This window comes from Myxocyprinus asiaticus, chromosome 3, assembly GCF_019703515.2.
Source record: "Myxocyprinus asiaticus isolate MX2 ecotype Aquarium Trade chromosome 3, UBuf_Myxa_2, whole genome shotgun sequence".
Classification (NCBI taxonomy): Eukaryota; Metazoa; Chordata; class Actinopteri; order Cypriniformes; family Catostomidae; genus Myxocyprinus; species Myxocyprinus asiaticus.
In genome coordinates, this window is record NC_059346.1 from 43302120 (window position 1) to 43326031 (window position 23912).

The 23912-nt window shown below is 39.1% G+C and overlaps 1 protein-coding gene across 4 annotated transcripts in view; it reads right to left on the reverse strand.

The window, feature by feature from the left end:
- The window catches only part of LOC127416940 (multiple C2 and transmembrane domain-containing protein 1-like), a 313291-nt gene that overhangs the window by 43285 nt on the left and 246094 nt on the right, over positions 1–23912 (reverse strand). Inside the window, exons 18-19 of one of the 4 annotated variants that reach the window (XM_051656548.1) lie at positions 14128–14229; positions 12904–12966 (exon numbers count right to left, since the gene is read on the reverse strand). The exons of 2 other annotated variants lie outside the window; for them this stretch is intronic. In XM_051656548.1, the coding sequence (XP_051512508.1) occupies positions 12904–12966; positions 14128–14229 (165 nt within the window). The remainder of the gene's footprint in view (positions 1–12903; positions 12967–14127; positions 14230–23912) is intronic. One more of the 4 variants, XM_051656558.1, reaches the window with a different exon arrangement.

The window sequence follows — 23912 nt, forward strand, 5'->3', positions numbered from 1 at the left end:
ACAGGCAGCTAGCCTCTATTTTTAAGCAAATTTCTGTGAAACTTGCTAAATAAACATTAGCTAGCAACACTATGTACATTTTTAGCAAAACATCAATAACTTTTTTGGCCAATTTTGTCGCTTGTGGAAGATAGTCAAACCTTTTTATTTATGAAGCATTTATTTGCGTTAGCTAGTTTTTTTTCTGGAAAAATTGACGTGACCGTCATCGGCGAGCCTCTTTTTATATCATCCCTTTTTTGGCAGTTTCTGTGAAACTTGCTATATAAACATTAGCTAACAATACTATGTACATTTTTAGCTAAACATCAATAACTTTTTTTTGCCAATTTTGTCACTTGTGAAAAATCCCCCTGAAGTAATGTGAGGCAGAGAGCAGACACTGTTCAGACCTGCCTGGAAACTGCCCTGCTAGTTAGATAAGTTATCTAGCTTGTTGATTCTCGCATGTAATAAAATAACTGGTGGATATCTTTCTATAATTTAGCAGATAGCCTTACCCATCCATCACACATACATGTTTTTTTGATTGTGTGTAGCTTCCTGTTCACAAGGAAAGTGTGAGAGGGCTACCTGCAGTTGGACATTCTGCTTAGTCTGCAAGCCTTTGGTGACTATTCAGTGTATGGATTTGTGAAGAACACACTGCTGGCTACCAATTGTTGTACTTTTTTTCTGTTGTAGAGATGGATAGAGACTATGGCTCCCTGCTCAGCACCCTCAAGAGGAGGAGGCAGCTGACTGCTGATGAGCTTAGGCTCATAGCAGAGGAGAACATGGCTCATGAGGGCATGAGCACACAGGAGGAAGATCTGCTGGACCAGGAACTACTGCAGGAAGACCCGGACCACGAGGAAATGGAGGATGAGATGGAACCTGATCCCCAGCCAAGACCATCAACTAGGTATGTATGAATGTGTATGTATTGTTTGTTTCTATTTCTCATATGACTGATACTCACAGTAACACTAACACTGTTACTCTTATTATTTTGGGTATGGCTAGCCATTCTCGCATAGGTCCCAAGTCAGCTAGAAAGCGTGAACGATTCCCTGACTCTGTTTCTTATCCCTCATACTCTGACATTGATTCACAGGCACCAAAACCTCTCCCATTTAAGCCTAGCCATCCATTCGGTATTGACTTAAGTAGCGTGCATCAGGCTGTGCAGTCAACCTCCAATATGATGTTGTGAGAAATTGACTTTTTCATGTCGTTTTTTACTTAGGCTGTAGTTGCTGAGATATGCAGCTTTACAAACCATCAGGGGTGGGAGCTTGTCCTAAACTGTCCATCATATTCCAGTTACCAAGGAGCTTGGATGGAGGTGACCCCCGATGAATTTTACTAATTTCTTGGTTTGCTCATTTAAATGGGGTTTTCAATTCTCCCTGATTCCCATCGTCATTGGGGAACCAAGTCACTTCAGGGCTCGTGGGCGAGGGGATTTATGTCGCGTGACTGCTACAAGGCTCTTTTAGCAGCTCTACATGTTGTAGACCCTACCACAGAGGATAATCAAGATTGTCTTAGGAAGTTGCGTTATCTTATGGACCACCTCAAACAAAATTGCCAGCAGCTCTTTCAGCCTAACCAAAATCTCACAATAGATGAACGTATGGTCAAGTCTAAAGCTTGGTCAGGATTTAAACAATACATGAAGGGCAAGCTTACTCGGTGGGGTTTTAAATTATGGGTAATTGCAACATCAGACTCGGGGTATACTCTCGACTTGTTTACACAGGTAGTCATGATGGGCATTTCACTGACTTGGCCACCAAAGTAGTTGAATCGTTACTGCAGCCATTCAAAGACCAGGGCCACAATGTTTGGTTTGACAACTTTTACACGTCCCCAGCTCTTATGGTTAAGTTGTTAGAAATGGGAACTAATGCCTGTGGGACATGCAGGGTGAATCGTAAACTGTTTCCTGCAGAATTTAAAGACATCAAAAGATAGGAGCGCAAGGCAGCTCGTGGGGATATGAGGTGGTGTAGGATTGAGGGGAATATACTTGTACTTCAGTGGAAGGACACACGTGCAGTTACATGCCTCTCCAATTTCCACAATGCGAATGGCTCAACCGAAATTACTAGGTTTGTAAAAAATGATGTCGACTGGACAAAAGAAGTAGCCCCCCAGCCCACTGTCATCAACGATTATAACAAAAACATGGGCGGTGTTGATAGGTCAGACCAAATGATAAAATCTTACGACGTCCTACAAAAAACTCAGAAGTGGTGGAAGACTCTTTTTTTCCACTTCATAGACATTGCCATCATCAATAGTTTCATATTGTTTAAGGAATGGCAACACATTCATGCGGCACCAGGGGATGAGCGTAGACTGGTGAACTTAACCCAGATAGATTTCAGAGAAAACCTGGCTCGTTAGCTGGGAGGTATCGATATTCACACAAGTTTCCCTTTGCATACACTAAAGCCTGTAGTCCCTCCTTTGACATCACTCCACACAGCCCATGTCCCTAAATTTGAAGAGTCCTCTAAGAGATGTTGGCTATGCTATCAGAAAAGTAGGACTGAAAATAAAACTAAAGTAGCTTGTTGCGCACCGGAATGTAATGGCAAAAGACTTTGCTTGGTTCGCGAAAGGAACTGTTTTCAGTCTTGGCACTCAGCTGAGTGTGACCAGTTTCGCAAAGAGGCCTAGGTTGGGCTTTGTTTACTGGTGTTGTTGTCCTCCCCCTCCCCTCTTTTCTCCCTCTCTTTTCTCCACAGGTATTGCAGTTGTTGAGTATTTATGAATTTATATATATTCTGTTCCTGCACTCTTTATTAAAAATTAATTTACTGTAGATAGTTCGAAAGTTTTATTTTGTATGTTTTGCTGTGTAATTCGTGTGTAATTCTAGTGTTCAAATTAAATAAAGTGTGTGTTTTATTGAACACATAAAATGTATATTTCAGTGTTTGTGTCCTTCAATTTCAGATGCATTCTCAATTTATTATTACAGGTGCTCAAAAGGAGTATTTGAGGAGTGGTCATGTGAAATGTATCTTAACATTCTAAATGTTTGTTTTATTCCGTTTTCCCACTAATCACTAGAATGGTCATAACTTTTAAACAATGAATTATATTTCTAATCTGTCTGCTATTCTACATTGCCCACAAAATTATGTATATTTCATGCACTCTAAGTTTCCCTCTAGCTTGTAATTAAAATGGTTGAAAATGCAGTTGTCTGATGAAGTATGGTGGCCGGAGAAGATTTTTGTAAAGATTGCTGTGTGAAATCTTATTGATAAAGGATGATTAGCCTTAAATAATCATACATATATCACTTGAAAGCCCTAGATCTTCTCTTGAATATGTTATATACCGTTCAGGTGTGTGATTTTATATGAATATGAATATAATATGAATATGGATATGAATATCATATTCTGGCACAGAATGGAATTTTCAGAATTTTGGGCTCAGGCTTTAAGTTGGTAGTGTAAATGTACTGGATGCAATGAATTAGAAAAATTGAAAATTACTTTCTTTGTGCATTAATTGCGTCCTTGATGGATGTCAGGCATACACATGGAAAATGTGATTCTCGTCAGAATTTGGATGTAGCTCCATTAAATTAAGTAATTATTCGTAATAATTTTCATCTATTGACACATTTTGGCTAGTATTAACAGTGATTGTATCGACATGCACTTCACTTCGATTTTGATTTTGAATAATGTAATTCATTCATTGAAACATGAAAAAATTAAACCAAGAATATTTCTAAATTCAAATTACACTTCAAACGAAATGAAAATATAACAAAAATAACGAAGTAGTAAAAAAAAAAAAAAGGCATACTAAATCCAAACATTTTACTCTTACCAACTTCTTCCACTGGCCCTTTTTGCAGTGACTTCAAATTCACTCTACGACAACAGGTGGAAAATTACTAGTCAAAATTAAATCATAAATACAACTTCAAATATACAAGTATATAATAATAATAATAATAATAATAATAATAATTGAAAAAATAAACCATGACCTCTAGAAAGTTTAACACAAATCTCATATATTTTTTTGTTTCAACAAACAGCTTCAACAGCAACTGAGGTGACATAATTTGATGTTCTGTAGTTTCAGAAGTTGGACATTAACTTTATTGTCATCTGCTGGTGGAATCTCCAAACTGCAAATGCAGGAACTTGATTTGGACTGTGAACTGAGTTAAGAGGTGGTATTGAAACATCTTAGAGCAATTATATATTTCTCAGGAAAATAGCAAATTGTACTTTGCACCACTCCATTTACATACAATACACCCTCAGTTAGTGTGCCTACACCCACAGAAGCGCAAACACTCCCACCCATGCCCACTTGCGCTGGCATGCAAATTGCACTTAGAATTAGCGCACTCACAAAAATTGGACATGATGTTGAGAACGGGCATAGCGCGTGAAAATAGAGCCCATAATGTTTAAAGGGTATATTATTGATTTATTAATAAGATTTCCCTGGCTCATATAAATCATGCTTACAGGACAAGTAAACATATAAACGGTCACAATTGTGAAAAGAGCCTCATTTTTGAATAGGTAACTTCTTGAGTCCCATTATAAAATTGCAGATTTTGAAGTTACAAAATGAACCAAAGTAAAATTAAAACGAAATATGAATTTATTCTTGGTTTATCATTTCCTTTTCCCCCACAATACCTGTTAGTAAAAGCTAGTAAAACATAAAAATAATAATAATAATAATCTGTTACTTTATTGTTTGCAATTTTTCTATTGGGTCCTATTAAGCAACCATGCAAAATTCCCCACTAGTTAAAAAAATAAAATAAAAAAAAATCATACTTTCACTAATTAACCAAAAAAAAAAAAAAAAAAAAAAAAATGACACAGTTTGTTCCATTGGGCTATCCATAGAGTACAATACATGTGCTCACTTACCTTGGAAAAAAATGGGATTAAATGGGTTAAACAGGGAAAACTGTTTTGAGAATAGGTATATAAGACTGAGCGTACAACTCATACCACCAAAACAAGTGTTAAATGAGGCTGGTACTGGAATTACTCAATCATCACTGCTGAAAAAACAAACAAACAAAAAAACTGCTTAATCCAGTCTAAGGTGGTTTGCTGATCGTAAATAGTTTCAGCTGGTTTCGCTGATTGGCAAGCTGGTCTCCCAGCCAGAATAGTTGACAATTGCCTAAAACCAGCAAACAGACCAGCCTGGCCAGGCTAGGAGACCAGCTAAGACGAGCAAACCAGCTTAAGAGACCAGCTTGTGTTTTAAAACTGAGAAAGTCTCCAGAAAAAAATCACATAAAACTGTCTATAGTCCCTCAATGCACATACACACACTCTACCATCCATCTCCCACGTTACATGCTGGATCCCACATTTGAAAAATTAACCCCTGTCTAGCATGCATAACCACACTGCCTTCCCAAAAAGCCACACAAGACAAATAGATTAGACCACGTCCCAGGGTTATTTTTCTTAGCAAATATTTAACAAGACGCTCTTCTGCGGACTCCCATCTGGTTCGTGTTATCAACTGAAACAAAAGTCCAACATACACTCCATTGTATCAGGCCCTATATGAGGACTTTGAGGGACAAGGTATCAGTGTGTGTGTGTGTGTGTGTGTGTGTGTGTGTGTGTGTGTGTGTGCGTGTGTGTGTGTATGAGGGTGGAGGTGCAGGTCATGGGTCTCTTCAGTCTAAACCATTGCCACATGGACCTCAAACCATGAGCTAACACCGATTTCCTGCCTTCAAAAGTGGATTGAGGAAGGCAGGACGCTGGCATAACACTAGCATGGGGAGAGGTTTGTTTTCACTGCTCCTCCGCACTTCTCACACACCACTCTGAGTGCAGGAGCAACCTGCCGCAGAAGAGCCCACCAGCCCAGGCCTCCCGCCTCAGGTATTTGAAGGAGCTGTGGAACCTGACTGAGTTGTGGGACGTTAGAGCTGCACACAGGCATTCCATTACCTCAGGTTTTCTTCCTCACGTAATGCGGACACACATCGAGACACAGCAGGAGGCACAGTGGATGTCAGCAGGCAAAGGGAAATTGATATTTAGTCAAAAATCAGTTCTGTTTAAATTGTCTTCCAGTAGTGTCAAAGCTGAGCTCTGCTAAACAACTTAGTGTAAATCTATATCACACAATTTCAACATAAAGGGAGTTTTAATTTGTTATTTAACTGATAATTTTATCCAGACCAACTTACAGAACATTTATTATATGGTTAGTTACCCTGGAGCTACTGGAGTGTAAGTGCCTTGTTCAATGGGCTTGATGGTGATATTTCATGGACTGAACCGTTGCACAATTTAAATCAATCTTGAATCTAATGCTAGCCTGTAGGCACATTAAAAGAAAGCACAGGATCAGAGTCAAGAAAGTTTTTGGAAGTTACAATTGTTTGAATATGCTGCCTAATGATGTTCGCTCATAATGAAATGTGAATGAATAAAATGCAAACAAATAATCCTCCGCGTGGGCATCCAAGTGAACGCTGAATGTTGCAATAAAGTGTTAATCATGCATCTCCATTGCAACGTCCGGCCAGCAAATCAATGTTGTGTTTGAATTCTTGTGTTTGTTGTTGTTCTTCTCTTTTATGGTGGATGGCAAAACAAGCTTACCGCTTAACATGCCTTACCACCTCCAACTGAATGGTCGTGACGTTGTGAGAAAGAGCTTTGACGCATTCAACTCTGGCCTGTTGAAATTCTATGGTTATAGCGCCCCTTAGCAGTTTAGAGTTGCTAATTACTAACTCACACAGTGATTGCGACTGTATTAAACCTATTCTGGTTGAAAACCTACTATACAACCTAAAAGTTACCAGCTCAGATCTATAAAGAAATGTTCCAGTTTCAATATCGGTTAGGCTCTATTGACATACTGTAGATTATCATAGAAATAATTTTGACTAGTCTCTCAGTTTGCAAAAAACAAGGAAAAATAGTGTTTACAGTACTCCACTTACAATGGAAGTCTATAGGGCAAGGCATTGCACTGGAATACACAGTATATTGAAATACACTTTCAAAAGCCTAGCCACAACACTTTATATAACTTCATATAACATTAAAACATTATATAATATTACTGTATGCTAAAATGAAGACCAGAGTGATAAAATTGCTTACTATCCTTGACGTGACAAAGTTATATCCAATATTTCAACTTGGCTTCTCTATGTCATGACCATGTAAAACTAATGAAAGCCCAACCCTTTGCCACCACTAATATGTGGATTTAAACAACTTTACAGCTCAAATAACACACATTTTTGTATAGAATAATTTATTTAAATGCTTTAACAAACATCTGAGCTTTACATTTCTGCCTTTAAACCTTCTGGAAGGCCTTGCCCTATAGACTTCTATTGAGCAAGTGTATTACTATAAACATGAATTTTGCTTGATTTTACAAACTGAGGTACAGGTTGGGGTAATTTTCTGTGGCAATCAACAGCATGTCACAGATGCTATTAATGGAGCTAAAGTTGTTTTCAACCAAAAACATCACTTTAACTACTAGGATAAGCCACCAAGATTTTAAAAGCACAGTTCTCTGTTTTAAAGTGCAATGCTTACTGTAAAATTGCTAATATGAGTAATCAAATAACACCTCAGTTACACTAAAAGCTAATAATTTCTAAAATTAATGAACAGACTCTTCCACAATGAAAGCACATGGCACCACAGTTATGATTAAGCAGTGCACAAGATGAGTGCAGCTGTTCTGTACCCCCTGGCATATCCCCATTACCAAACTCCTTAGGGCTGCTAGTGCTAACGGCAAGCAGAGGCACGTCCATCCCAGCCAGTTCCCAACATCAGGCTATTCGCACCTCGCTGTCCCACCAGGAGGTTCCAACTCCTTCACAATGGGCACCCAGCATAGTGGGAGCCTGATAAGGTTGGCACAGACCAGGACAGACACTTCGTAGAGGGCATATCTTGTTTTTTAATGACAGCAGGAGGGGGACCGATATCCCAGAGGCACCAAACTTCATTTACACCAAAGCCAGAGACCCAACGCATGAGGACGGACCCCCAGCCGGGCCTAATCCACACCCATGCCCTTCTCTTGGCGTGTTTGGAGGAAGAGAAAACAAGATTCTTTGATCTACCCAGCACTAAAGGTGAGGCTAACAAAGGAGGCAGATAAGATAGAGATCAGGATGAAAATGAAATAATTTCACCCGGGCTGGGCTGCTCCCTGGACACACATATTATTTGTTTGTCTTCTCTTATTTCAAGCCAAAGGCGCACTGACCCAGAAGTAGAGAGTGATTTCACCTAGGAAAAGAGCTCCACACCTCGGATGGCAAATAAAGCCAAGACGAGTCCCTTCAGACAACCACAAGCCCACCTCTTATCAGCGAAAACATGAAAAGGAAAACAACACTTTAAATAGATGAGTGCATTAATTTTCCAAAAGTAGTTCATTAGCACTTTATTCATAATGAATGGGACGGGGGAAGAGACGTACAGGGAAAGGCTTGTCAATGAAATTGTTCCTCATCTTCGTGTCTGAGCACTTTGGGAGGTTAATTAAAATTGCAGTTTAATTAGATTTGAGGTGTGTGTCAGACTAAACGGAAACTCCCCTGACTGCTTGCTTGATCCCAATAACTGCTACCCCAAATACAGCATGCCAAAAAATACTTCACATCAAAAGGAAAACAGTTCACATAGATGCATATTCACACACACATTACTGGTTTTAAGTAGTAAATATTAAAACAAATCTTTTGACAGAACCTCAATTGCATTATGAAGAAAAATAAGTTTACTTTATTTACTCATAAGTAGCCATATGAGAGTTATATACGTAGTGTACATGCAATTAGGGACTTCTCTGTTTGATCCTCCCATAAGATAATCTAGTTCAAATCAACACTTGTGGGATATTTTTTGTAAACATATATTTATGTTAAATATTTTTAAAGACATTTTGCCTTTTTATAACAGAGCAAATGGAAAGTACTGGGATGACATCGGCAAATGGCACAGGATTGATTCAAACATCGTCCTTCTGAGAGCACCATGACTCAACATGTTAGAAGCATGTATGCTAACCACTGCACCATGCCTCAGACAAAATCTTTAATACAGGTTTAATACAGTTTTCCTAAAAACTGTCATGTTCAGAATGTTGTGAAACATTTTAATTATGACATGTTTCCAAAAAGAACAGGAAGTAAGTATAGTGGGTTTCAAAGAACTGTGAGTGTGAAGTTTAGAGGCACTGTCCTCGCACTTCAAATCCCCAGTCTCTACTCTCCCTCAAATCCCTAGTGATGCTTTCCAGGAATATGTGTCTGGTCAGATGCAGTAAGCCACACAACAGTATGTAACCACAGGGGCAGCAAAAGAGCTATTAAGCTATTCCCTGGAGATCCATACGCCCTCACTGTGGAATTCCCTCTGGGGACAGCATTCTGGGCTAAGGTTTAACAACAGTCATTTTGACTCTTCAGCGGCTACTGAACAGCATTGTTTTCAGATTTGTCCAGTTAACACTGAATTAAAAGTGAGATTAAATCAGGCTGTTTTCAATTGCCTTTTTAAATAACATTTAAGGGTGGTTTCACATATAGTAGTATTTAAATGAACCAAACACATTTCAGTTAAATTGAAAAACAAATGGCTGCAAATCATCTCAGTGCTTTTGGTTTTCACAATGTAAGTGGACTTAAAAGAGGACCCAGATTCTTTTTTGGTCCTCTTAGCATTGATGTGTAAACCACTTGTAGTTCACATTACAACTCCTTTAGAACTTAGACCCCATTGCAGCTGGGACAGTCACGATTACAAAATATGGCTAACAATAAATTGTCATTCATATAATTGTGATCCTGATGATTAATTGCCATACAAATTGTCATACGTCTTAAGGTGTAAATGTGCTTACATACACCACAAGTAGTAATTTATTCATATTTATCTTGGAATCATATAATAAAATAGGGCTATATTATTTCCTTTAAGGCTTTAAAAACTTAAAATATTGCACTAGGATAGAATTACATGGAACATATACATTTTAAATATTAAAATATTTTCAAAAACGTAAAATATGTCTCAGCTTTACATTACACAGTTTTTAATTAAACCTAGCCAATTTTATTATTTTATATTATGCAATAGTAATATATTTCTGTCCTAAATTCTTCACTTTCACACGTTATGTTAAGGCTCTCCGATTAACCCCTTGAGCCCTTATTTTGCATGAAGGAAAACATTTGAGATTCTATGTGTATTTGAAAATATGTTTCTTTATACTATCATCTCCACAGAGACAAGTAAGCGGTAAGCGTGTGTCTCCTCTTGCGTGTCATTAATACTGTGTATGAACCCGAAATTACCAAGAACACTTGCCATTACACGACTGTTCAATTAAAGCAAAACTGGAGTCAGTCTCTTCAGAAGCTGCTCTGAGTGCAGCTGGTCTGTGGTTCATTTAGAGTGCTCAGATTATATGACAAGACCGGAAAATGAGACAACACAGTCATGGTAATCATGGTATTTCTATATTCACTTAAAATTCTCTTATTTGGACAGAAAAATGTGATTGGAATTTGAAATACACAATTATCGCATTTAGATAAAATAATCTCAATCAAGCTATTATGTCATAACGAAATGCAAAGCGGACTGGTACCTCTTTGCCTTTAAATTGCACTAATCAGTCAAACCACAAAAGGAACCACAAACAAACCATACTCAGTGGTATGAGTACGGTTCGTTTGTGTGTCCTTAAGGCCCCAATATCCTTCATATGAAATCGAAGAACGAATTTGTGCGACATCATTTAGAACAAAATCTGGCCAAAAAGATGGTGTTTTTGCATTCCTTTCGGTGGTTCGAAACAGCTCGCCAGGGCAAACTTTTAGGGAAAATTCTTACCGGCTGCTAAACACCTGCTTACTGCCATTGGTTCACGTCATCGGTAGGTGTGACCTGGAGTTCCACCAACCTTGAGGCCAACAGCTAATTTTGTTTATGTTGTTCAGTTAATCAAGTTCGGTTAACATGAACACACCGGCATGCAGTTATTAGCCAGCTGGTGCAAATTTACCTACATCTGTACGATCGTTCGCTTACAGACATTTTCCAAGACCATGTCATGCGATTTTTTTTTTTTTTTTTAATTAGTCTACAAAAGGAATCAAATCTACTCAAATACTCTCAAGTGCCCATTCACTCACGTGCCATCTGCAGCAAAAGCCATATCTGCCCAAAGTAAGATATGCCTCTATCATCATTCTTTTGTCTGTATTCTGAAAATTAACACTCTTTTATTCACTCATCTTTGCAGTAGTATCAGTGTCATCATAAATTAGAATAACAGAGTTTAACCGGCACATATTATGGCTGTGTATAGCGTGTTAGCGCATTAACGTCATGCAAACAGAATGTAAACAAGACAAATTAAAATTTTTCTACATGCATAGGCCTATATATTATTTTAAATCATCATAGAGTAGCTAAAAAAAAACTCCATGTACTGACCTCATGTGAATTTTACTCATAGAATGAGGCATAAAGTTATTGATAACATATTTTAATGTCACATTAGTTAAGGTTTTACATGTAGGTGTCTGGTCATGGTGGGTGTCTGAATGTTTGCAAATAGTATTTCGTTGCTCGGTTGTTTAGAATTTATTTTTACCCCTGAACAAAGAATGAAGAAGAACTTCTTCTGAAGTATATCGGGGCCTTGGGGGTCTGAGATAATTTGGGTTGTTTACATATACATGTTATATCGCTCTAAGACCATTTGGAGTGCTCAAACGAACTAGGGGTGAAAACGCCCTTGTTTGAGTGTTTCTGTGATCTGCTCCACGAACTGTGTCAAAAAGTGAAAATAGCCAGCTTATAATGTGTTTTGGATGCTGGTCCCCAGCATGGCTTGCTGGTGTGTTGGTGTCCTCATCAACAAGCTAAACTACCAAGACATTCTTGGTCAACTAGCTTCACCAAATATTTTGCTGGTGAACAACATGGCTATGTTAGTCCACCAGCTTGACCAGCATGGGAATTCATGCTGATCTAAGCAAGTCTTTTCAGCAGGGACTACACAGTATAAGGTTGCTTTGATTACTAGGAAATGCAGCTAACCCTTCTACGTGTAGATCATACACATTTTGTCCATCATAGTAGCAAACAGCTCTGCTGGGGGAAAAAACTGATACCAACCAAAACTGGTTTGGTGGTCTTTGCTGATTAATTTTGGTCTCTCAGACTGGCCAAGTTAGTACTCTGCTGGTTTAGCTCAGATGCCAGCTGATCTCCCTGTCTTACCAGCTAAAACCCTAAAACCAGCCAACATGGCTAGGCTGGGAGAACAGCTAAGACTTGCCAACCAGCTTAGGCTTGTTTTAGCTGTTTTTCTTTTTTAGCATGGAGCCAAAATGAAGAGATATACCTTTTTACTCTTCATGTTGCATATGCATCAGTTGGCTCTTTCTATCTCCACCCTTCCTACATCATCTTCCTCAAATCACACATCAAAGGCAGGTTTTGATCATGAGGGCCCTCAGTTTAAGGAAGAGCCCACAGAAACCTATCATTGAGGCAATTGTAACTGCCTCCTGGCGTGCCTTGTGCTGTGACATGCAGATAAATAACACTGTAAACATTTCATCTGAGAGCTGGGGAGAACACCAGTCAGACTATTTTGGGTCTGACCTCTGCTTCCCACTGCTCCCTGCCAAAAACAACAGCATTACGCCCTAATGGAGCTGCTGGAGAGCCAGGTTCACCTTCGCCATTACTCCCCAGGCCTCCACACCCAGCGGGCAAGGCACTCCATCAGCCTCAAGGTCAACCTGATAGTTGCCCTGTTCTCCAGTCTCTCCGATGATGCCCCTCACCCCTGGAGCGACCCCCTCCTCACCTCAGAATGCTTCTGCTCCCCATGCTCTCCTTGCCCTGTCCTCTCTGGGTCCCTGGATGCCACCTGATGATGAATGGAGCACAATTAGCTCAATCCGCCAATGCAGTGGAATCATGTTTCCCTCTCCATCTCCCAAAATGAGGCCGTCAAACTGGGGAAATGATCATCAAGCTGGGCACCAACAGACAAACCAATCTACAGCAGATACTGTAGCATTTAACCTTCTGCCTCTTAAATTCTGTGTCCTATCATGCTAGAATACAATGCAAAATGACACATAGTTCTCTATTACTCATGAGTGTGCTGAGATGACATCAGTAGTGAGTGTATGTAGAGGTTTTCAATTTCAAAGTTTCCTTGAGGGATGCGCTTCTCAAATAGATATAAATGGCAATGGCATTCCTCCACCTTGAAGACAAACATCAAAAATACACCCTCATAATTCATTCATAACCCCTCATAAAAGCTTCTTGGTAGCTGGTTTTCTTGTCTTTATAGCAAAGGTATTGAGCCGAGCAGCAAATTTGTTTGTTGTGAGCCGAGCTGCAAATTAGTTTCTCTGAGGTGATGTTGTAGAGCAGGGGTGTCAAACTCGGTTCCTGGAGGGACACAGTCCAGCAGAGTTTAGCTCCAACCCTAATTAAACGCACCCGAAGCAGCTAATCAAGGACTTCAGGAGTGCTTGAAGATTACAAGGAGGCATTTTGGAGCAGGGCTGGAGCTAAACTCTGCAGGGCTGCGGCCCTCCATAGTTTGATACCCCTGTTGTAGAGTGTCAGTCAGCCATGTTCATCACAACTGGCTGTCAATGTGCCTGTTTTTTAAAAGAAGGATTAGTGAGAGTACGAACATGCATGCCCCAATACACCATGAATGCTAAGCATACTATTAACCCACTAAGCAAAAAAACATGTGGAGAGAACCCAAACCGATAAGGCATACTACTTTCCACCTTGCAAGCAACAGAGTCAAGGAAATATCATATATAGGTGACTTAGCATTAGCACCCACTGAAAAAATAGAAGCTATGTTTTGACCTCTAGGTGTCCGGGTTTTCCAGAGGTCTCTGCATAATTGCCAGGCTATTTCTTCTACGAATAAAAGAAGGAAGAGTGACGACTGAGAACAAAGTGAGAGGTGAAAGGGAGCGACACACAACCCTGCTTGGCGTGACAGACGATGAGCCATAAAAGTGAGACACAGGGACATACGGACCACACTTACCACCATCACGCGAATCCACTCAAAGTGCCAGGAAGCCAAAATATCCGCAAGGATATGGCTTTCCGGCAGCCGGCCATCCTGGGAGGGGACTGAGCCCGGCACCTTGTGGACCAGAATAAATTGAGATATTTTTAAAGAAGGGCTACAAAAGGAAAAGAGTTAGACAAAACATTGAGTACATTTACATGCACTTTATAAGTTTTGATTTCAGTCGGACTAAAACAATAATTCGTCTTTGTTATCACTTTAGTCCGACTGAAACCGTACCAGTCAGACTTTTGCAGTCAGACTAACAGACCTAGCGCGACTGTAGCGCGGCTTCATCCAGCATGTATACATGTTTAACAGACAGCAATTGACCTTGGCTTTGTTTACATGCTCCGAAAGACAGGTGACGTGAATCACGTCTTACCGGCACGTTTTCAGCTGACTTTCTTCCTTCAAATATCTGATTAGCTTGACTGCGCAAAAATCCGCTGTAGCTTGATTAAAACGCTACTAATGATTAGATGGCTACTAAATGGTCTTTAGGGCACCTGAGTAAAAAAAAAAATCACCTGATGTAAAGGGGGGAAAAAGTCTAACAATGAGGCGCATTTTGCACAACAAGACAAAGCCCTGTGTGTGTGTGAAGGATTTTCCAATCTCTTTTTATTAGCCAAACATGATTAAAATGCAGTTCCTAGGAGCATCTCTACTAAATACAAAAAAAAGAGAGAAGGGGGAAAAGCCAAGGAAAAAATTCAAAAGCATCTTTTACAGCATGAAGCTTTCATCTTTTAGAGGTGCTGAGAAGAGCTCAGAGAAGCACAAACATCCTCCCTCTCTCTGTATTCTCCTTAGCACTGAAAAAAGACACATAACCTCAGGATACGCACAGCATATAACAAGCTCAATAGCCCCAGAACAAGTTTTCAGTCACAGTTTTTCAAAGTATTAAAAATAATCCCTAGCATACTCTTTAGTCCAATTACATAGTAGCATGCAGCTATCGCCCAGATCAACCCCCCGCCTCTGCTCTGCTGGGTTTAGCCCTCCATGTGTTATCTACTGATAAGACTTGCTTGAAATGCTAGGTTTTAGCTGATATAATTGTGCATGAATCGGGATCTGATTTTCAGCATTTTACGGTGCAGAAAGGTTAGCTTCTGTTTCTCCCTGCTAATGTGGCCTTGTGATGTGTGTTGGAGAAAATGAGTGAGCAAAGTAATGTAGGTCCAGAGAGAGAGAGAGAGAGAGAGAGAGAGAGATTTAGTGGTAAAATTATTATTAGGACTGTTGTCAGGGTCATGGAAATAGGAGTCTGTTGCAATGTCACCCCAGGGCTCCCTTACTGTGATACAGAAGCTGTGATTTTCCAGCATGCATCAGTCAGGGCATTGATAAACATGCTGCTTCTATCAGATGCCCCCAGCATCTTACAATAGCCCATGCCTGATTGCTAACTTTATAAATGCCACTGAAAGCTGGACTGTAAAGATTTCAACTTTAGATTAAACTATACAAGAAGCGGCATTCACAACCTATTTTAATTCTGTAATTTGTCATATTCCCAAATGAAACAGGACATTTAACAAGAAAAACATTTAGGGCAGGACTTGCTTAAATTCAGAAGGAATTTATTGGATCCATGAAAAGTGGGTGTTACATACTAAAATGGAGCTGGTGGTGTTTGGAGGGGAGGGGCTAAAAAGACAATTAGGCGGAGCAAATTATTATATTTTGATGAAAGATTACAATTACAAAAAATGATTTCTTTGTAACAACACTCACTGATCAATCATGCACTAAGTATGTATTAACAAAGTAAATGTATGATGTAGTAACAACAACCGCAAACATGATTAACTTGGGTTTTCTTAAATTAGTACAATTTAACCACAAGCAGCAACTTTCTGGGTATATATAGCATTTACAGTTGAAAAGAGGTGCCCAACTCGTTGTTCTCCACCATTTATTTTTTATTTTTTATTATTCAGTGTATTGAATCTGACATCTCCTCAGCTCCCATGGCTTTATAGGATAGTAAAGTGTCCAGTGGATGCACACTTCAGAATCTTGACGGATGCAGCACGTCAACAAAGTATTTTTTGTCTTCTGTTTCATGTGTACTGAGGATTCGGACACCCTACTTATCTGGCATAATGCATTTGGCATGCTATGCAAGAGCACTTCTATATTGATTATAGACCGCTTCTAGCAACACAAGTTCGATTTCATCTGAAATGCATTATAACACAATTCATAACACAAGTATATTTTTCCTTCTCAGTGTTGCCCCAAGGGGCACTGTAGTGTAAACTTCAGGCATTAGCATGCCTTAGCGCAGGGGTGGGCAACTATTTTGGTAAAGGGGCCACATCGGGCATTAAGTAGTGCATAGGGGCCCACACTGTACTCCTTTTGAGATACAATGTTCCACATTAATTTGGTTCTTGTATCTTTTAAGCCCAGAAATAGTGTACTTAATTTTCTGAAGTGTATATGTGACTAATGGGACTATTCTGCAATTGCCTAAAGTATTGTATTGCACTAAAAAGTTAGATACTTTTCTATTAGGCATAAAAAATAAATAAATAAATAAATAATTAAAAAGAAAACTGAATAAAGGCTGAACATAATTATAAATTATTTATTTTACCATATCTCTACTTCCCTGTTAATTTATTATTCAGTTTAACACTCTCTACATCAGGGGTCTGGTTTAATAAAAATTAAAAAAAAAAATACAAAATTATAGAACTTTTAATGTTTGTCACAAAGTGGGCCAGTTTAATTATTTTATTCTCAAAATCAGTGGCAGGCTGTGCATTTACAGTCTAGGCCTTCAGTGTGATTCATGCCATTAAGAAAACACAGTTTCACAATGAATAAAACACCCTATGCCATTGGGCATCATACATTATGTCACAGCTAACTAGTAATACCAACTGACTTTTTAAAAACACGTCCACGCACGAAAGCCAGAACTTGAAATGACACTTAATGCTCAAGCAAGCCTAATTTTAACTGCAGCATGACTGTTTTGTGAAATGAACGTCTCCCGAACAGACATTCAAAAATCATAATTTTTCATATGAATCTACCAAGGAGGTCTATAATACCTTGAAGAATCTATCTAATAATATTTGCGATTTAAATGTTGCTTGCAATAAATTTCATTGCGTCAGGGTACACGGTTATGCTGCGTTCTATTCAAGTTGGATGTGGGATATTCCTATTTGATATCTCCGATCATAAATGCATTCCATTCCCCGATATTCGGAACTGCAATGCTCCCGTTAGCTTAGCAGGGGTTTGACTTTCATTAGAGATGTCTCTTAGTAACCCAAATTATAAGCAATGCTGCAGCGCTAGCATTTGTGCTTCAGGTGTACGATTATCAAAAGAGATTATAATTGACCATGTTTTATACACCTGTTTCTGCAGGCGTTTTTTAAATAATCTTTAATATCATGTAATGTGGAAACAAACTCATTTATCGATATTACTTAATAAAGTTAATGTTTATCACTTTTTATATCTCCCTGAGTGTCAACATGTTTGTGTGACATCATGCCCCTGCATCTCGGCAAAATCGGAGTTGAGAATTTCTGCACGAGCCTACAAGTTATAATTCTGACTTCAAGATGCATTCCATTGCACTTTTCCTAGAAGGAAGATGTAAAATCCGACTTACCGAGTTGAATGGAATGCAGCACTTCTTTTCAAAACTTGACCTGACACTGAATGCTCAAGTAGCCTAATTTACACTTAGAAAACTCCTGATATTGCTATAACATTGTAAAAAGCACTTACCAATTTACTTAAAGTGAAAATCAGTCCTCCTTTCCTGTTTAATACATTAAGCAATCACACGGTCATGCAGAACATCTCATGTTTTTAAATCCATAAGGATCTCTTTCTCAATGGCAATACCAGCAGTGACAGCCGACGCGTCAGCAAGATCTCGCGCTCTTCGCTTTTACATTACATCACTTAAAGCGTGATTGCGTCACTCAAGGCCAGCTAGAAGGCCTCCATCAGGACATAGCCTAAAGATCACACCCACCAAGAACAAATAAATCAATCTGATTGGCTGATGAATCTGACAATCTGAGGGGGTGGAGCTCAAACTCACGCGCTGCTTCAGCTTCGGGCATGTGATTTGTGAAACAGTTGTCACACTTTGCTTGTAAGCATCAAGGAATAAATTCTGACTGGATAAACTTTTCGTTTTTCTCTATTTGTTTGTAGATTAATTAAGAGTGGAAAGCGACTAATAATACATAGGCAAAAAGGTGATTGAGAATGAAAGGATGAAAAATATTTATTTATTTGGCATGTTAGGCCAGCAGAGAAGGCTTTGCTGGCCCTGAGAATTCGCCACTGCTCAAAGCATTACCCGTTTACATGGTAAAAGTGTCATGATGCCAATGGTTTGTCTGCCAATGGTTTGGCTTTCCATTCAGCACACAACTGAATAAAACAGTCTATATGACTATGATAAATGATTACTGAAAGAGTTAGGTTAACATACAGGTGCGAAGACTTCAACATTTCTAAATTGCACAAATAAAAAATACATATTCGTCTCTCGCTTGCTTTTGCTCTCGTGTCAGTGATTACCCCTTCACATGTTAATGATGCCAAGATCTATGTTTATATTTAATTAAAGTTCATCACTGAGAAGCTTTGCTTGCAAACTTAGTAGCACCAAACAGCACAAGCAGCCTCAAGAATGGACACAGAGCGGCCATATCACACTTTCCTTAAGCAAAATATCCCACTAGAGATCACTAAGTTTGTTCAAAGGGGAAAGCGAGAACTAGAAAGAGCACACTCACATGCATGGTTGACAGATTGCACAAAATAAGTATAACATTAGGTGGAATATTTCCAATTTGCGCAAATATAAATCTCTAATTGGGGGGTTTGCATCTCTTATCTGGCAACCCTGAGCATGTTAAATGCCTGTGGAGGCACATTAGGTCTCAATACAAGATAACAGAAATATATCATGAAAAAAATTGCTTGTAGGATAAATGAGCCGTGGGCCAGATGAAACCATGCGGAGGGCCACATCCGGCCCGCAGGGCGTAAGTTGCCCATGTCTGCCTTAGCGTAAACTTCTAAAATATTCTACAGTCAGTTTTCTCTTGCAGTTTAGCTACTGTAATGGTGGTGCAACAGTTTAATTCAACTGTCGACCTGTTTACAGCTAGCTACCTGAATAGTCCTTTTTTCACAGACTGTGATGACGCATTCCTGCCTTATTTATCAGTGTAAATCTAGAAAACATTTTTAAATATTTTTTATGTTATTTAGTGTAAATGTACAACATTATGCTTTGTGTTATATTACCCTGGAATTATTAAAAAAATAAATAAAAAAATAAAAAAATAGTTACCACAGCTGCGATGGGGTTTCTAATACAGCTGCTTATGGATTTACAGTAAATTCATACTTCAGTCTTCTGACTGTCGTAATCCACCGCTCTAATTCATCTTGTGGAATTTGTGGAAATGTAATAGTGGTAGAGCTGTCAAAATGAACGTGTTAATGCATATGATTAATTTCAAAAGTTTATCATGTTTTCTTAATTGCGATTAATGCATTTTCTGTTAATACAACATAAACCAGCATAAACACTGGTAGGAAGGGCAGAACCTTTGTGATGTGTCTATCTGTCCGCCCAGAGTCATTACACTGTCACACACACCACAAACACACACAGCAGTGATTCAGTGTTAGTGATAAAGTGATGGGGAAATGAGCTCTTAACACTTTTTGTTGTACAAAACAAGCCTAGATGGAATTTGTGACAGAAATCAAGTATTTTTTCAGCCTAAGTAATGCGCATTTAATTACCACAGAAGCATGGCAAGTTTTAACTATCACCAAAACGCAGAATGAGGCGTTTTTGTCTGCAAATGCTTTTCATGAGGAGTTCAAAATGACATTTGGAGCTGATGTTAACGCCCTAACACGAATCATGAACGCTGCTTCACGATTGCTGTAACAAATGGGATAGCCACAGTCAGCTGGCAGATTAATATCGTGAAGGATAAGAGTTTAAGAGATTTAATGCCCATTGCAATGAATATGCAACCTATGTGAGGACTAGTTCTTTCAATTAGTCAAACTCCCACTTAGACTTTGGGAAACGTTAATGTAATCTTTATACTGTGGAAGGCTATGTTTGGGAACTGTTAATAAAGCATTATAAGAGGTATTAGGGAGGCTAGCAGGGGGTGCTCACCCTGCGGTCTGTGTGGGTCCTAATGCCCCAGTATAGTGACGGGGACACTATACTGTAAAAAACACCATCTTTTGGATGATATGTTAAACTGAGGTCCTGACTTTCTGAGGTCATTAAAAATCCCAGGGCACTTCTCGTAAAGAGTAGGGGCTATAACCCTGGTGTCCTGGCCAAATTCCCCCATTGGCCCTTATCTATCATGGTCCCCTAAAAATCTCCATCCCTGAATTGGCTACATCACTCTACTCTCCACCAATAGCTAGTGCGTGGTGGGTGTTCTAGCGCACTATGGCTGCCGTCGCATCATCCAGGTGGATGCTGCACACTGGTGGTGCTTGAGGAGATTCCTCCTATACTATGTAAAATGCTTTGAGTGCCTAGAAAAGCACTATATAAATGTTATTATTATTATTATTATTATTATTATTATTATTATATTGTTACATATCGTTTTCTTTTCTTTTCCTAAGAGGAAAATAAGTATATTTAGAGTCAAATTTGAGCACTTTTAAAATCTGTGATTAATCGCGATTAACTACAAAAAAATAAATAAATGTGATTAATCATGATAAGAAATTTTAATCGACTGACAGCAACATATAGTGGATTTTTTTTTCTTTTGCTGTTGGAAAAAAGATGGGTAAGCAAAAATAATATTTGCTGTGGTCTATTCACCACTGTAGAAGTTTACCCTGCAATAGTTTACTTCCATGTTCCAAATCTGGGAAATGTAAAAAAAAAAATATATATATATATATATATATAATGATATCCAGTTTTATGGCACAGACATTTGAAGGTAACCCTTTAACCCCCTTGAACAGTGAGGTTACCGCTAATGTTAGCTAGCATATGAGTTTGTATACTTGCGTAGAGTATGTTTCTGGCCTAAATTATATATTTTGCCTTATTAAACCACAAAAGACATTGAAATCAACAAGCCTTTGATAACAACAATATTCTACTTTTTTCTCTCCATCTTTCTTTCTCTGTCCCTGTTTTTTTTTTTTTTTCACATGCATATTAAATGCTTGTTTATTTATAAGACGTACAACATATGGTTACATGCCATCTTCAATATCCAGTCGAGCAGGCAGCGCAAACAGGCACACTTTCTAACAGCTGTTGGGCATGTAAGGAGGTGTGCGTGAGTTGTGGTTAGCCTGTGAGCATGACATGATTGCAGTGTGTATCTTATCTAGGGCGGCTCCTCCTCTGGCTCTGTGTGTATATGTGTGTATGTGTAGGACCATTACTCCAGTGCCCAGCCATCCGTACACTCTTAATCTCAGCACTCATTCACCCTCTCGCTGTCTCTCCCTGGAGACACAGGAGCTATCATCCAGTCTGGTTCTCAGACGGAGTCCTAGAGCTGATTATGCCTCCGTACTCTCTGGACACATGTCCACACAACCTGATGATGACGACATCATTAAAGGCCCCATCAAATAGTACGTACAATGTAAAATGTATTAGAATAATGTATAGAGAATGTATAGGATACACAATAAAGAAAAAGTAAACCCCAAAAATGAAAATCATTTACTCACCGTCATGTCATTTCAAACCTGTATTATCTATATTCTTCCATGGAACACAGTTATTTACAGCAGAAATGTCTAAGCTGCTCTTTTCCATACAATGAAAGTGAATGGTGATGACGGTAAGATTTTCAGGGAATAATTACTTACATTTCCTCATACAAAGCTATAATATGTCTTTGGAAGACTTGAAATATTGTGCACAAGCCATTTGGACAACTTTAATGCTTTTATTGTGTTTTTCTGTCCTTTTTGGACCTTGGCAGGTCTTAGTCCCCATTCACTTTCATTGTACTAAAGAAAGCAGCTCGGACATTTGATAAACTTCAAAGAAATTCATAAGGGTTTGAAACGACATAAGGGTAAATTATGACTCTAAACCAAGTTAAAAACTATACCATTTTTAATTTCAAAATAGTATCAGAGCATGAAAGACAATCTGCTTTATGACAGATGTAGATTAGACCTAAAAGAAATAGTGAACAGTAATGAATATATAAAACCCTCAATCAAACTTTCTTTGGGAACTGGATGCACACACTGAGCGTTAGGTATGTTATGGTAGGTTACACAATGCAATTCCATGCTAGTGTATTTCAGAGAGGTTTAACAATGTGAGGCACATTCATTATCACCTGGATAATTACCTGCCATTCTGCCTGAATGTTTACATGTGTTTGGCGGAGCAGGTGTTAAAATATTTTGGCTGCTATTGACAGGGTGGCTGATGAATTTGGCGGAGACGGTGAGCTCTCTGGAGACAGAGCAAATCAGAACTGTAAACACACACTCACATAAGGAGACACTGGCAAAAGAAAAGGAAAAGTGTGTGGTAAGTAAACCACTTACACTTTTGATGCTTGTGTTCAAAGCATTGCTTGTTTTGAAAAGGATACATCTCCATCCAAAGCTCCTATAACCTTAAATTCATTGTCACAATCAGTGTTGGGGAAGCTAATCTGAAAGTGCATCTTGCCAGGCCACATGATCATAATTTAAATCCTTTAAACTACAGACAAGCTACTCTTATAAACAAAGTGATTAGCTACACTATAAGGTACTACTAATTACACTGAAGGTATTTAAGGACAAAATATGTAAAATTATGTTAATTATCAAATGATATCAAATGATCAGCCACAACATTAAAACCAATGACAGCTGAAGTGAATAACATTGATTATATCGTTACAATGGCACCTGTCAAGGGGTGGTATGTATTAGGCAACAAGTGACCAGTCAGTTCTTGAATTTCATATGTTGGAAGCAGGAAAAATGGGCAAGCGTAAGGATCTGAGCGATTTTGACAAGGGCCAAATTGTGATGCTAGACAACTGTAAAACGGCAGGTCTTGTGGGGTGTTCCCTGTATGCAGTGGTTAGTACCTACCAAAAGTGGTCAAAGGAAGGACAACCAGTGAACCGGCGACAGGATCATGGTCGTCCAAGGCTCATTGATGCGCGTGGGGAGTGAAGGCTAGCCCGTCTGGTCCGATCCCGCAGAAAAGCTACTGTAGCACAAATTGCTGAAAAACGTAATGCTGGCCATGATAGAAAGGTGTCAGAACACACAGTGCATTGCAGTTTGCTGTGTATGGGGCTGCATAGCCGCAAACTGGTCCGAGTGCCCATGCTGACCCCTGTCCATCTCTGAAAGCGCCTACAATGGGCATGTGAGCGTCAGACCATAGAGCAATGGAAGAAGGTGGCCTGGTCTGATGAATCACTTTTTCTTTTAGATCATGTGGAAGGCCAGGTACGTGTGCAGCGTTTACCTGGGGAAGAGATGGCAGCAGAATGCACTATGGGAAGAAGGCAGGCCGGCGGAGGCAGTGTGATGCTCTGGGCAATGTTCTACTGGGAAACTTTGGGTCCTGGCATTCATGTGGATGTTACTTTGACACGTACCACCTACCTAAAGATTGTTGCAAACCACTTACACCCCTTCATGGCAACAGTATTCCCTGATGGCAGTGGCCTCTTTCAGTAGGATAATGTGCCCTG